Source organism: Lipotes vexillifer, unplaced genomic scaffold, assembly GCF_000442215.2.
Source record: "Lipotes vexillifer unplaced genomic scaffold, Lipotes_vexillifer_v1.1 scaffold636, whole genome shotgun sequence".
NCBI lineage: Eukaryota > Metazoa > Chordata > Mammalia > Artiodactyla > Lipotidae > Lipotes > Lipotes vexillifer.
In genome coordinates this window covers 1,863,343-1,876,785 of record NW_006786547.1, presented here as the reverse complement: position 1 = coordinate 1,876,785, position 13,443 = coordinate 1,863,343, and the positions used below count along the sequence as shown (strand labels likewise).

Below are 13,443 nucleotides of genomic sequence, written 5' to 3'. Positions count from 1 at the left end.
GCATTCCTGGGAAAGACCCCCCCACCTGCTCACACCCATGGCGTCCAGTGTGGCCACCGACTGCGGCCTGGTTTTTAGTCTCGTTCATTAACACCGTCGACATTGGCCACCACTGCACGCGCGGGGCTTCCCCGCGCTGCCCCCTGCAGCCCGAGGCTTTGTGCTGTTACAACGCCGGCAGGAGCCTGGGAGCTTCCCTGGGCCTCAGTCCCCCAGCGGTGGCGCGGTGGATAACAGGAGGGGGAAAGTACCTCCACCACCGCAGGGCTCTCCCAGCCCCACCAGGAGCGGGTCTGAGACCCTGGGAGGATGTGGGAGGATGTGGACGGTTGCGGCCGCCTGAGGGGCCGAGGCTGGGATCCTGCTGCCCCAGAATTGCATTGTCATGGGCAGAGCAAACGTCCCTGGGCCCTCGGAGGCCCAAGGAAGCTCACCGGGGCCCCTGACCGAGCCAAGGCGCCAGTACAAGGACGCTCTCTCGGACTGGGGAGGCCCAGGACGGCGCCGTCTGTTGGTTTGAGAGATCACCCGGAGCCCTTGCTTTCCTCGGTGTGCCAGGCACCGGGAGGACTGACTGGCAGAGGGGAGGCGCATGGCCGTGGGCTGACGTGGGATGGTGGGCGGCCTGTGCCCCAGCCTGTACCGTGGGAGGAGCTGCAGGAGAGCCTGTGCCCCCGATGCCCCACAGGCGAGGCTGCAGCTGGGGCAGAGCAGCCCGTCCGCCTGAGGGCCCCACCTCCAAACCCAGACCAGCCTGGCTCCTTGCCTGCCCACCCTGGGTCCTACCACTGCCCGGGGAGCAGGGCGGGCCACAGGCTCTGCCCGTTCGCAGAGTAGCCGCGGCCTTGGCATTGGCAGTTGGGCCCCGGCCCTGCTCTTCCATCTTGCCCGGGGCTCCGTGGCCTCCTGCGTGGAGCTCCCGGGCACCTGCTGGAGAGCCGCCGGCACGCAGCAGCAGACCGGGAGGAAGGTCGCCAGGCCTTCTTGTGAGCGCAGCCTTGTGAGTGCAAGGCTGGCACAGCCGGGCGGGTGGGCCTCCCCACAGCTGTGTGCCTGGTGTCCCACCGGGACCGGCCGCCCAGCCCTGCGTTTGCCGCTTCCCGGCACAGGCCATCTGTGCCAGAGCTGCCTGCCAGGAATCCCTGGAAGGCCACTCCCCCAGCCTGCCGGTCAGCCTGCCGGTCAGCCTGCCGGTCAGCCTGCTGGTCAGCCTGCCGGTCAGCAGGGAGAGCTGCAGCCCCCTTCTACCTGCCCTCGCCTGGCAGGTCCGGTCCTGGTGTGGGGTGGGTGGAGTTCAAGCTGCTCTGCCGGCACGAGGGGGCCTCCTCTGGTCCACCCCAGCGTGGGCAGGACCCTGCACACCGGCAGCGAACGCAAGCTGAGTGGGGATGGGCCATAGCCGCCTGCTGGGACTTGGCTCCTACGCCCCTGAAACTCGGGAGACCCAGGCCCCATCAGGAGTCCAGAGCCCTGTCTCCTCTGACCACTGCGTGACCTGAGGCAGCATCCAGCCTGGGTGGGCCTCAGTTTCCATGTGTGTAGGGATGGGGCTGGCGGGACCCCTCCGAGAGGCCCTGCCTGTGGCCGGGCTTGGGGACATGGCCCTCCAGCTGCCCGGCCTGGACCACCGTCCTCGCCAGCCTGAGAGCTGCTCACTCCATGGCGGACGGAAGGGAGCAGGGCTCAGGACTGTCCCGGGACAGGGGGTGGGTTTGGCCTGTCCAGTCCTCGGGGCTCATGGCCGAACCGCAGGGGGTACCCCAGGGACTGTCTGAGGCCGGGGCTCTCAGAAGCCTCGGGGCCCCGTGACCAGGCCTGCCCAGTGCCGCAGACCTTCCTGCACCCCGGGCAGCGGGCAGCAGGGCCCCCGCGGTGCGCCCAGGCCTCCCCACCGGGCGTCCTGCCGAAGGAGCGGGTGAATGGATGCGAGCGGGTGCAGACGGAGTGGACCCCTTGTCTGCCCTCGCCCGGGGCTCTCGAGCTGTGTTTGCCGGGCCGTCGCCCTGTGAGCTCGCAGCCGGCTCCTGGCTCTGGGTCCCCACCCAGCCCTCCCCCGCTCCCCAGAGCAGCTTCCTGTGGGCCTGGTCACTGGCTCCACCATGGGGCCACCACAGGGCCTCAAGCCACAGCTGGTGGCCGGCAGCCACATGCCACCGGCAGCCATACACGTGGCTTTATGGCACGGGGCCGTCTCTTCTGGGTGATGTGAGTGATAGGTGTGGACCAAAGTCGGACTCAGAGCAAGTCCAGCCCCGATCGCTGGCACCGCCGAGTTGGTGGGTGCCGGGGCCCGAGCCACGGGCGTGGGCCGTCTCTCACTTCATCCTCTCTCTGAAAACCAACACTTACCTGGACTTTATGAGGGAGGACCTGAGGCACAGAGAGGACCGTGTTAACGTCTCCACGGTCGCGGCAGCCCTGCCAGGCTCCCTCAGGATGCCCGTGGCAGGCGGTTCCTGTCACCACCCGAGCCCCAGGTGAGGCGGCCGAGGCTCAGACAGGTGGGGCCGCAGGCAGGGGAGGGGCGGGGCTCTGCCAGGCCAGACGGGCCGCGACCCCAGCGTGGCCGCATCCCCCAGGAACTTGCGGAGCCAAGAGCACATCCTGCAGCTGAATTACACCCGTTGCACCCGCACTTCAGAGTAAATGGAAAGTTTGTAACTTACTTTCTGTGGTGGGAGAAGCGGGCAGCCACAGCTTGTGAAAACTTACAAGTGGAGGCGGCTCCGTGGGTTTCCCCGGGCTCCCAGGCTCGGCCTCCCGGGGCCGAGGCTCCGCCGGGCTCCGCCGGGCTCCGCCGTCCCCCACCCATTTCTCTCTTCCCGCGTGGAGAGCACCTGGGGCCAGGAGGGCCTGTCCAGGTGGGTGTCCACAGCCGCCCGGGCAGGGGGCTGACGGGTTCCATGTCTGAGGCCTGACCAGTCCCGGTTGGCAGTCCTGACCCCTGGGCCTAGGCGGGGACTTGCGGGGGCAGCAGCGGCAGCCGCCGTGAGGGGCATGCGGGCTGGGGGCGCGGTGCACGGGGGGCAGGTCCCCGGGAGGCTGAGGAGGAAGGAGGGAGACTCGGCCACCAGCCACGCGCACCAGCCACGTGGGCCGAGCTGGGCCTTGCTGGCCAGATGAGGGCCAGGAAGTGGGTACCCGAGTGGAGGGGCACAAGGGCTGGGGACCCCTCCTTGAGGCTTCTCTGTGCGGGGCAGGACGGTGGGGGAGTGGTCCCTCGGGACATGTGGGCACCGCCGAGGGGCGTCTGCGCCCTGACCTGGCCCAGGCCCAGCCCGGCTTGTCTGAGCCGCTCCTTCAGAGAGAAGGCATTTGACCAACTCCCCAGAGGCACCCTAAGGGATTCCCGCAACCCGGCTCCAGGTAGCGCTTGCAGAGGAGGCTGGGGTGCAGTGCTCAGTGGATGTGTTGGGGTGCAGCGTTCAGTGGATGTGCTGGGGTACAGCGTTCAGTGGATGTGTTGGGGTGCAGTAGGGTATCCTGGGGTGCAGCGTTCAGTGGGGTGCACAGAGATATATTGGAGTACAGTGGGTGTACCAAGGTGTGAGATGTGCTGGGGTGCAGTGTACCCCGGGTGCACTGGGGTACAGTGGTGTGCACAGGGATATACTGGGACATGAGGAGTGTGCTGGGCTGCTGTGTACAGTGGGTGTGCTAGGGCACAGTGGGGTACGCAGAAATGTGCTGGAGTACAGTGGGTGTGCTGGGGTGCCATAGAGCGTGCTGGGGTGCATTGGGTATATTGGGATGCTGTGTGCAGTGGGGTGCGTTGGGTACAGTGTGCAGCGGGGTGTCCTGGGGTGCAGTGGGGTGCACTGACCACTGGCTCTGGGCTTGGACCCCGCCAGTCTGCGGGAGGCCTGTCCTGCCACCCCAGCTGACCGCCCTGCACCAGGACCTGAGAGTGGGGAAGGGCCCACGCCACCAGCTCCTCCCCCAGGGCCCTTCTTGAGCCCTGTGACCAGTTGGGGCCACTGTGGTCAGGCCAGGGCCTGACCCTGGCCTGAAGGTCAGGGAGGTGCTGGGGCTCTGCCCAAGTACCCTGCCGCGGGCCCATCACCAGGGAAGGTCAAGATGGCCGCTGCCGATACATCAAGTCTATATCACACACTATGCCTAGAACAGGCTTGAGGAGTGATGAATATTTTAAACACTTCTTGGAGATGTTGGGGCAGCCAGCCGCAGGCAGAGCAGTGCCATTAAACTTTCAAGGTGACAGCGGCATGAATTTCTGCATCGATAGGAGCTGGAGCCTGGTCAGAGGGGGAGGACGTTCACAGCCCTCCACCCTGGTGGACGACGACAGGGAGGTAGGGGTAGGGAGCAGGGACCTGGGCCAGCGTGCGCCTCACCTCTGCCTGTGGACTACTGTCCTGCATCCCATCTGCTCAACCGCCACCTCCTACATGCAGCCCTCCAGGATGCCTCTGGGTAGCACTACTCCGCCTTCAGGGTGCTCAGTCCCTCTGCCTCCTCTGTCACGGTCTTCACACAGAGTGTGGCTGAGCAGCTGCCTCACCTGGACAGTCTTATTGCACCCACACAACATCCCTGAGAGTGGCGGGGCCACCTCCACCTGACATCTGGGTGAGGTGAGGCACAGGGCATGGCATCTGGACCAGGCCTTTCCGGTCAAAGGCCCCGCCCCAAATCCCGGGGTCCTGGTGCCTCTGTCTGGTCAGGGGGTGAGGACTGGCCACGGTGATGCCCACGGGCTGCTTGTGGGGTCCTGAGACCCACCTGCCAATGGGGCAGATGCAGCCTGGAACGGAGGCCGTGTGGCAGATGCCAGGTGCCAACCCAGAGCAAGGCAGCCCCGCCCCGGGGCCCCCACCCGGCGAGGGAAAAGCGGTGCTGGACCATTCCCACCGCAGGAACCTGGCTACAGGGTCATTGTTGTGCTGCCTGCTGTCAACACTGGAGTTTCCGTTACAGTGGAACATTAAGCCCTCACCTAGCCAGCATGCTGGCCACAGCAGGCTCGCAGCCAAGACGGGGGCAGTAGCCCGTGGCCTCCGGGTCCCACGTTACCGTAGTGACCAGACAGGTCATCCCCACCCCCTGCCTCCTCGTTCAACAGCAAAATCCTGCCAGTCCGTGTGGTCTGTTCCCAGGATGCTGGGAGCCCGGGCAGGGGCTCAGGGCATCTGGGGGTCATCCAGGGATGGGGCCCACTGCCGGCCTGTCTGCCTCGACCATCCCGCGGGCTGCAGCGAGTCTCCAGGCTCAACCACCAGGGGCCTCCAGACAAAGCAGCTGACCATTGGCTTCTGGCACATTCTATGCTAACGATACGGCATGTTTTGAGCCAAGGGCCACACAGGCCACATGTAAGCCTGGTGGCTGCCGTGACAGCCCAGGCTGGGGGCCTGTGAGCATACACCTCTGTGGGGCCTAGAGGTCTCTGGGCACTGAGAAGGCGGCAGCTGGTGGGCAGGTCCGCTGGGGGCACGTGGGGATGTGGCACCCAGGGCCTTCTGTCCGAGGTGGCAGCGCTGACCCTGGCTCTGGCAGCAGGGAGGGGCCCGCCGTGCGGGGGGCTTTGGGCTGGAGCCCCCGCTGGCCCCGGGCGCACTCCTTCCTGCCCGCCCCCCAGGGTCCAGGTGGAATTCTATGTCAACGAGAACACCTTCAAGGAGAGGCTTAAGCTGTCCTTCATCAAAAACCAAAGATCCAGTGAGTGGGGCCTTCAGGGTGGGGGGCAGGGGCGGCGGGAGTGCCCCTCACCTCTGGCCCGCACCACGTTCCACCCTGTGGGGACCCGCCGCCCCTGGTAGCCCGGTGGCACCGTCTCAGCCCCTTCACCCCGAGGGGCTCCCTGGCCCCTCCGTGTGGCCCCACCCTCCCGCTGCGGGTACCCTCCACCTGCATCCCAGCAGGAGCTTGGCCCCCTGGGATGCAAGATGGGGTGTGGAGGTGCCCGTGGGTCCTGGTCCGTCAGTCTGTCCGTTGCTCGCCCCACCCCCGCCACCGGTGCCACCAGTCCCGGGAGCCCTCTGTACCACGTCCGTGAGGCGGGACAGGGTGAAGCCACTCAGAGGCCGGCCCAGCAGAGCCACCCTGTCAGTGCTCGCGGGGCAGCCGGTGCGGAGGCCCAGGTGCAGAGGGCGGAGTGCGGGCTGGGCCCCGGCCGGTCCTGGAGGCCCGACCACCGTCCCGCCCCCCACAGGCCTGAGGATCCGGCTGTTCAACTTCTCCCTGAAGCTGCTGACCTGCCTGCTCTACATTGTCCGCGTCCTGCTGGACGACCCGGCCCTGGGGATCGGATGGTGGGTGACCTGCGGGCCCGCGGCTGGGCCTTCTTGTGGGCCCTCTGCTGTGGCAGAGGCCGATGGGGTCCGCACAGGGGTCCGTGCCTGGCGCCCTGTGCCCGGGGCCTTGGGGAGTCCTTCCTTCCCCCATGGGGCCCCATGCAGCACCCCTCCCCAACAGAGCCGTGGCCAGGACGCCACCCTCAGGCTCCAGCTGACCAGCCGGCTCAGCATGGACAGAAGGGTGTCCTTGTCGCGGACGACGGCTGCGTTTGCAGCCACACCCGGACCTAGACAGAGCTCTCCTTGGGGGTCTGGGATGCCCCCTCCCTGCTTGCCCAGGGGTGCTCAGGGGGATCTCAGCAAGGGGCTCTGTGTCGCTCAGCAGCTCCTGCTGGGCAGGCAGGGGTGCCAGGCCTCGGTGGGGGGAGGACGTGAGCCTCGCCGTGCAGGGGGTGTGTGTGCCTCTTTCTTGGGGCTCCACCCGGTTCCCCTTGCCCCTCCCGGCCCACCTCCCCATCTGCTCCGGGAGCCTCTCTGGACTCCCTTATACCCGGATGTGGGATTCTGGAAGGTTCTGGAACGGCCCTCTCTCTCCTGCTTCCCTCTTTTGCTCTTTCTGGGGGGTTTCCCCAGCTTTCTCTCCAGCCCTCTAGTTGAGATTTTCACTTCTGCTCTTGTGTTTTCTGATTTCTGAGAACGCTTCCCCTGCAGGCGCCCTGCCATCAGCACCTCGGGTTTGTCTGAAACGCTTTCCTTTCTTACAGTTCCCCCTTCTGCTCAGTCTCTGCTCCCCCGAGCTCATGTTGAAGGGACTTCCTCAAGCGTCTGGCCACTCAGGCTAAGGTTGGGCTCTCGGAGGCCGAGGGCCCTGCGGTCAGGGTGTGTGGCCGGTTGGTCACCACCGTCCCCTGGGTCTGCCCGGCTCCTCAGGGCAGATCCTTCCCCTCTTCCCTGCAGCGTAAAGCCTGGCCCCTGGGCTCCTGCCGGCTGAGCTAGGAAGGAGGCTGGGGTCAAAGTTCGCAGTGCAAGCTTGTAGTTACCTCCCCGCCACGTGCAGCGGGGCAGGTTCCCCAGGCCAGACCCTCAGCCACTCCTGAGAACGGACCTCCTGTCTTCATCGGGAGTGTGGGAGGACAGATCCCACCGTGGTGGTTTGAGAAGGAAACCGGGGTTCTGACTCTCAAAGCACTTTCCTGGGTTCATCCCACCTTCTCCCACTCCCAGAGGCGTCTGGGACATCTGGCTTTACATCCCCACAGGGACCGGCTCTGTTGTATTCCTTGCACAGCACCTGGCACATGACGGCTGGGTGGGAGAGCGAATGGATGGGTGAGGGGGCTGGTAGATATATGCGTGGGATGGATGGACAGGTGGGTGGATGGATGGAGGGATGAAGAGATGGATGGATAATGGATGAGTGGGTGGACGGATGAGTGGATAGGAGGAGGATGGATGGGTGGGTGGGTGGATAGAAAGGTGGATGGTGGATGAGAGGGTGTGTGTGTGGATGATGTAAGGACGCTGGATGGATGGGTGGATAGATGGCGGGTGGATGGGTGGGTGGATAAATGAGTGGATAGAAGGGATGGTGGATGAGAGGAGGGTGTATGGGTGGGTGATGTAAGGATGGTGGATGGATGGATGTGTGGGTGGATGGATGGGAGGGTGGCTGGCGACTTCTGTGGGCACTGAGTTTGCAACAATAGGCTCAGGCTTAGGAAGTGCGTCAGTTGAGAAAAAAGGAGGAGGGAGCTGCCCGTCACCATGGGGCTCTGTGAGAGTGAGGTCCCGTCGGCCAGTGACCCTGGCTTTGCTTGTAATCTGGGGCAGAAATAGCATGTCTGCCAGGCCCCTGCCACTTTCCCAGTGACGGGCATCCAGGTGGCTTGGGGAGGCTTGTCCTCGGGAGTGACTTAGGGACATGTGTCTTGGAGCCGGCACCACGGGGCGGGAGCTCGGCTTTGCTTCGTGTCTCACGCACATCGCCCGGCCTTGTTTCGGCAGCTCTGGCCTCCAGGAGGCCCTGAGTGCTGCATGGTCCGTCGCTGGCCACGCGCAGCCCTTTCTCTGCTGGCAGCCCAGGTGGAATCCCCACTCCCTCCTGGGCTCACCTCTTGTGTTCTCCTCACCCGGCCTGCCCCTCACCCATTAGAGACCCTCCGAGAGCGTCTGCAGGGTGCGAGCAGGCTGCCTGTCCCCCCCGGTGTTAGAATACAGACGCCTGTCTGAGTTGTGGGGGCCTGGCCCTGGTTGGAGAGAGCGTGCCCCCCATACGCCCTAGGCCCGTGGCAACCCTGGGAAGGGTCTGGTTCCTTCGGGGGCGGTGCTGGGAGGGGCCGTGGCCGGCCAGCTCCATCTCTCCACAGCTGGGGCTGCCCAAAGCAGAATTACACCTTCAACGAGTCGTCCTCCGAGATCAATTGGTGAGTTGCCACCCAGCTCCCACTCAGAGGCCCAGGGCCGGGTCGGGTGGACAGAGGGTGACACTGCCCAGCCCCCCAGGATAGATGCCCAGCCGCAGCCCGTGACCCTCCTGGGATCCCCGGGCCCTGGCCAAGCAGCGGGCAGTGGCGGGATGGCCCCTCAGCGTACAGCCCCTGAGGCCCAGCAGCAACCTAAGAGTGACAGCAGGGGTCGCCAGCAGGCGGCTTGGCCCAGCCCTCGTGGACCGTGGGTGGGAGGAGAGATGCGGCGAGGACCTGCCGGAGGGTCGATCGCTGCCTCTGGACGCACGGCCCTTTAGCCAAAGAAAGCAGGCGCCCAGTCAGGCAGCGGGAAGTGACGCCAGAGCGGCGGGGGTGCCCGGTCCACAGGTCAGGACGTGTCCCAGGGCCTTGGCCGCCTTCTTGACGGAGGCTACTCCCTTCCAGCCTCCCCAGACCCAGAGCTCCCCTTTGGCCTTAACCTGCACCTACGCCCCTCCCCTGGCACCCCCGGCCCAGCCTTGCAGAGCAGTCCTGGTACTTGGCAGCAGCAGGACCCAATGTACCAGACCCTGAGCACTCTGTCCCCAGCTCCGCAGCCTCTCCCGCTCTGGCCCGGTCGCCCTGTCCCTGGAAGGCACACACAGCTGGGGTGGAAGGGACACGCCAGCCCCTCCCTTCACACCCGGCCCTGGAAGCCTCTCCTTTCTGGGCCTGTGACTCGGAGTGTCGGCCAGGGCAGCTCCTGAGCCCAGGCCCAACTCTCGTCCAAGCAGCTCTGAAAGCCCGGGGATTTCAGAGTCTGTGTCCCTCGGCTGAGGAAACAACTGCCCAACGCCTCCACTGCGGCGGGGGCCCTCCCACCCCACAGGGGTCCATGGGGGTCAGGGCCTTGGCCGTCTGGGGTCTGGCTCTGCCTGGGGAGGGTGGGCAGGGTCGGCGCTGAGCGCGGCCACCCAACCCCTCCTGCTGGTCTCGCCCCAGCCTTTGTCCCGGGGCTGCGTCTGGGCAGGGACACCCCCCCGCCGCCAAGTCACTCCCCTCCCCTGCTGGGTTATGGACGAAGACCTGAGGTCAGAAATCGGGGAGCGTGATGACCAGCACCCCTGCCCCTGCAGGGACGGGCGTAGGAGCCTGTCCCCGGGAGCCCAGACGAGAAGGGGAGGCCACCTGGGCCAGCTGCGGACTCTGAGCCCACGGCCCATCCCCAGGGCAGCCCGCTTAGGCCCCGGCGTCACAGGCCCCGCCCTGGGGCCCCCTTTCCCCAGGCACCTCCCCTTCCCTCCTGCCCTCTGCCCCTCCGAGGGCAAGGCTGCTGCCCTCCGTCCAGCTCAAGCAGCAGCCTGTGGTCAGTAGAGGCCCAGGGCTCACCTCCCTCTCTCCCCAGGGCCCCCATCCTGTGGGTGGAGAGGAAGACAGCTCTGTGGGCCACTCAGGTGAGTGGAGGCAGCACGGCTCTGGGGGGCCCTGCCTGCCCTGGCCCCGCTCAGAGGCTCCGGCCCCTCCCCGCCCCAGGTCACCGTGGCCGCCGTCAGCTTCCTGGAGACCACGCTCCTCACTTACCTCAGCTACAAAGTGAGTGCCCCAGGCCTGGCCCTGCCCGCACCCCGCACCCCGCCCCACCCTGGCCCCCTCCCCGCCCACCTGCTCTGAAACCCACCCCCCTGGCTCCCCAGGGCAACATCTGGGAGCAGATCTTCCGCGTGGCCTTTATTCTGGAGATGATCAACACGCTGCCCTTCATCATCACGGTGGGTGAACCCCCAGCTGAGGAAGGGGCCGCCGAGCCCCGTCCCCTGACCCGTCTCCCCCGCAGATATTCTGGCCGCCGCTGCGGAACCTGTTCATCCCGGTGTTTCTGAACTGCTGGCTCGCCAAGCACGCCCTGGAGAACATGATTGTGAGCCGCGGGCCGGGCAGCTCTGGGCAGGGTGGGCTCCCCCCTGCCCTGCCCCTCCCCTCCCCTCCCCTCCCGCTTCACCTCTGCAAGGCCCCCAGACCCCAGGGCACAGCTCGCCATGCCCTGGCCCTGTGGAGAGCTGGCCAGCTTCCTTCGGCGCCCAGGAGGCCAGGTTGACCGGTGGACATACGTGTCTCTGTCACCACGAGATGCCCTCACACCTGCTTCCTGACCAGCGGGAGCCCCAGCCCTGATGCCCCGGGAGAGTCACCCAGGCCTGTCCCTGCCCCTGGAATCGTGGCTGGAGGAGGGAGAGGGTGAAAGTGCAAGTGAGCGCAGGCGGGGCCCCGAGACCCAGGGCCCTGAGATCTGAGCAAGGCCCCTGTCGGCAGGCGGTGCGGTGACTGGGTGCCCCTCCCCAGCCCAGGCTGCCTCGGCTCACCCCCATCCCAACTGCGAAGTGAGGTGATGGCGCTGAGGTCACGGCCTCTGGCCTGCGCCCTGGGTCCTCCCCTGGCATGGCAGAGGCAGGACGGGGAGACCGAGCGCTGAGGTCAGGTGGAGCCGCGGCCACGCCCTCCCCCCACACACACCGTTCGTTCATTCTCCTGCATCTGGGACATTCCGGGGGGTTGGTGGGGGCGAGGGCCCACCAGTCCCTGCTCTGCCCCTGACGGTACCACTTCCCGCAGAACGATTTCCACCGAGCCATCCTGCGCACCCAGTCGGCCATGTTCAACCAGGTCCTCATTCTCTTCTGCACCCTGCTGTGCCTGGTCTTCACGGGGTGAGTCCCCGCCAGGCGGCCGCGTCACCCGGCCCTCGCGTCCAAGAAGCCGGGGTGGACGACCGGAGGCAGCTCGGAGCCCCGGTTCCTAGGCCAGAGCTGCCGAGTCCGGCTCCTCGGGGGCCCGGGGAGACGTGGTGGAGGAGGGCGCTGGCTCCGGGCTGGGTTGATTTACCTGTCCTGCGCCGGCCGGGGCTTCCCACAAGCCGGGCGATCTGTTGAGAACAGAACTAGATAGCACGAGAAGCATCTCCTCGAATCTGGAGTCAGGTGAGGCTGCGGTGTTTCAGGTGAATCAGGAAAGTGAGTCGGGTGCACGTGAGGAAGGGGTCCCCGCGTGCAGGTCCAGCTACTGTGACTAAGCCGGGGGGGCCGGGGCGGGGGGGGGGGCGGGGGGGCCCCGGGGGGGACCCTTGGCTCGAGGTCCAGCCGAGAATAAGGTCTGGGAGCAGCTGGGGGCCTGGAGCGGAGAGCCCGCCACCTCGGCACATGCCTGTGCCCCTGGCGAGGACAGGGGCAGGTCCCAAGGCCGTGTGCCTCCCACCTCCCCTCCCCCATGCCCCCCGCCACACACACGCACACTCCAGCGGAGCGGGGCGGGGTGTCCGCGGGGTAGGAAGCGCCAGGGTGGTCCAGCCTGCCCCCACCCCGCGGCCAGCGCGTCCACCCTGGGGAGGGCCCCGAGCACCGCCGTGTGCCGCGCCACGGTGTACGTGGGGACGGGACGCGGGGCCACGGCGGGGGAAGGACTGTCCAGCTCTAGCTGGGCAGGGGGGCTGGCCGCGCCCCGCGCCGTCTGACCCGGGGGAGGACGAGCTCCGAGGTGGGTGGCAGGTAGGGGCTCGCAGCCCGGGTGGCCCCGCTCACCCCGTCCGACCCCAGGCCCACCCGGAACCCACGCAGCGCCGTGTCCGCGCTCCCAGCCAATTTTCCAGGGGCCTCAAAGGCGCCTCGGGGCAGGAAAGGAAGGCCCGGGGGGACGCACTGGGTGTCCGGCCCCGCAGGCCGGGGTCGGGAAGTGCAGAGCTGGACCCGGGCCCAGGCTGGGGCGTCTTGTCGGCAACAGCTGACGTGCTGTCGCGGGTAGGCCCGGCCTCGCCCCCGGAGCCAGGCTGGCCGAGGCCCCGCCGCCACCCCCATCCCCGGTTCCAGGACCTGCGGCATCCAGCACCTGGAGCGCGCGGGTGGCAACCTGTCCCTGCTGACGTCCTTCTACTTCTGCGTCGTCACCTTCTCCACCGTGGGGTACGGAGACGTGACGCCCAAGATCTGGCCGTCCCAGCTGCTGGTGGCCATCATGATCTGCGTGGCCCTCATGGTGCTCCCACTGCAGGTGTGAGCCCTGGCCAGCGGGGCCGAGAGGGGCGAGGAGGGGCACCAGTCCTGGGAGGGGCCGCAAGGCCGAGACCCCAATGGGGGCACACGGGGCCTGCCGGGGCCTCCTGGGGGCCTGTGGCTAGTGAGGCCCGCAGCCGTCAGGACAGTGGCGGCGGGGGGCGTGCTCAGACGGCCCCCCCAGGTGCAGTGCAGAGTGTGGAGCACGGGGGGCTGCCAGGGTGTCCTGCGGGCTGGGCATCAGGAGTTCTCAGCCGGTGCAGCAGCAGCAGCAGCTGTCGGGACGCTGTGGGGCACAGCTGCTTACCTGTCACCTGTCAGCAAGGCCGATCTGCCGGCTGAGCCTCCCGTGTTTAGATACGACGGGTAGAGGCCAGGAGAGGGCCCAGGGGGAGGGATCAGGATGGACTGGGGGAAGCCGGACCCCACGGGGGACACTCAGGATTTGGAGGGACGGGGCAAGGGAGGTGCCTAACTGTGGCTGCAACGGGGGCCAGTCCACCCCGGGGGTCCTCTGCTGAGCCTGAGCTCAACTCCCCACCCCTGCCCTGCAGCTTGGAGCCCCCAGCCCCAGCTGACACCCCCTCTTCCCTGCTTTCTCCCTGGTCTGGAGCACAGCCCAGCCCGCTCCAGGAAGGCCTGCTGCATGCGAGGGACACCCGTGGGCCGAGAGCCCTAAACAGGGGTCTCACCCCCATCCCCGTGCTCGCCGGAACTTGCCTTCCTGGACCTGGTTCAGCA

At 67.1% G+C, this 13,443-nt stretch overlaps 1 protein-coding gene across 1 annotated transcript in view; it reads left to right on the top strand.

Moving 5' to 3' along the window:
* Positions 1-13,443, top strand: part of KCNT1 (potassium sodium-activated channel subfamily T member 1) — a 73,683-nt gene that overhangs the window by 36,052 nt on the left and 24,188 nt on the right. Inside the window, exons 3-11 of the mRNA XM_007459024.1 lie at positions 5,600-5,679; positions 6,173-6,272; positions 8,624-8,680; positions 10,068-10,116; positions 10,196-10,255; positions 10,357-10,431; positions 10,497-10,580; positions 11,273-11,367; positions 12,520-12,700. Coding sequence (XP_007459086.1) covers positions 5,600-5,679; positions 6,173-6,272; positions 8,624-8,680; positions 10,068-10,116; positions 10,196-10,255; positions 10,357-10,431; positions 10,497-10,580; positions 11,273-11,367; positions 12,520-12,700 — 781 coding nt within the window. The remainder of the gene's footprint in view (positions 1-5,599; positions 5,680-6,172; positions 6,273-8,623; positions 8,681-10,067; positions 10,117-10,195; positions 10,256-10,356; positions 10,432-10,496; positions 10,581-11,272; positions 11,368-12,519; positions 12,701-13,443) is intronic.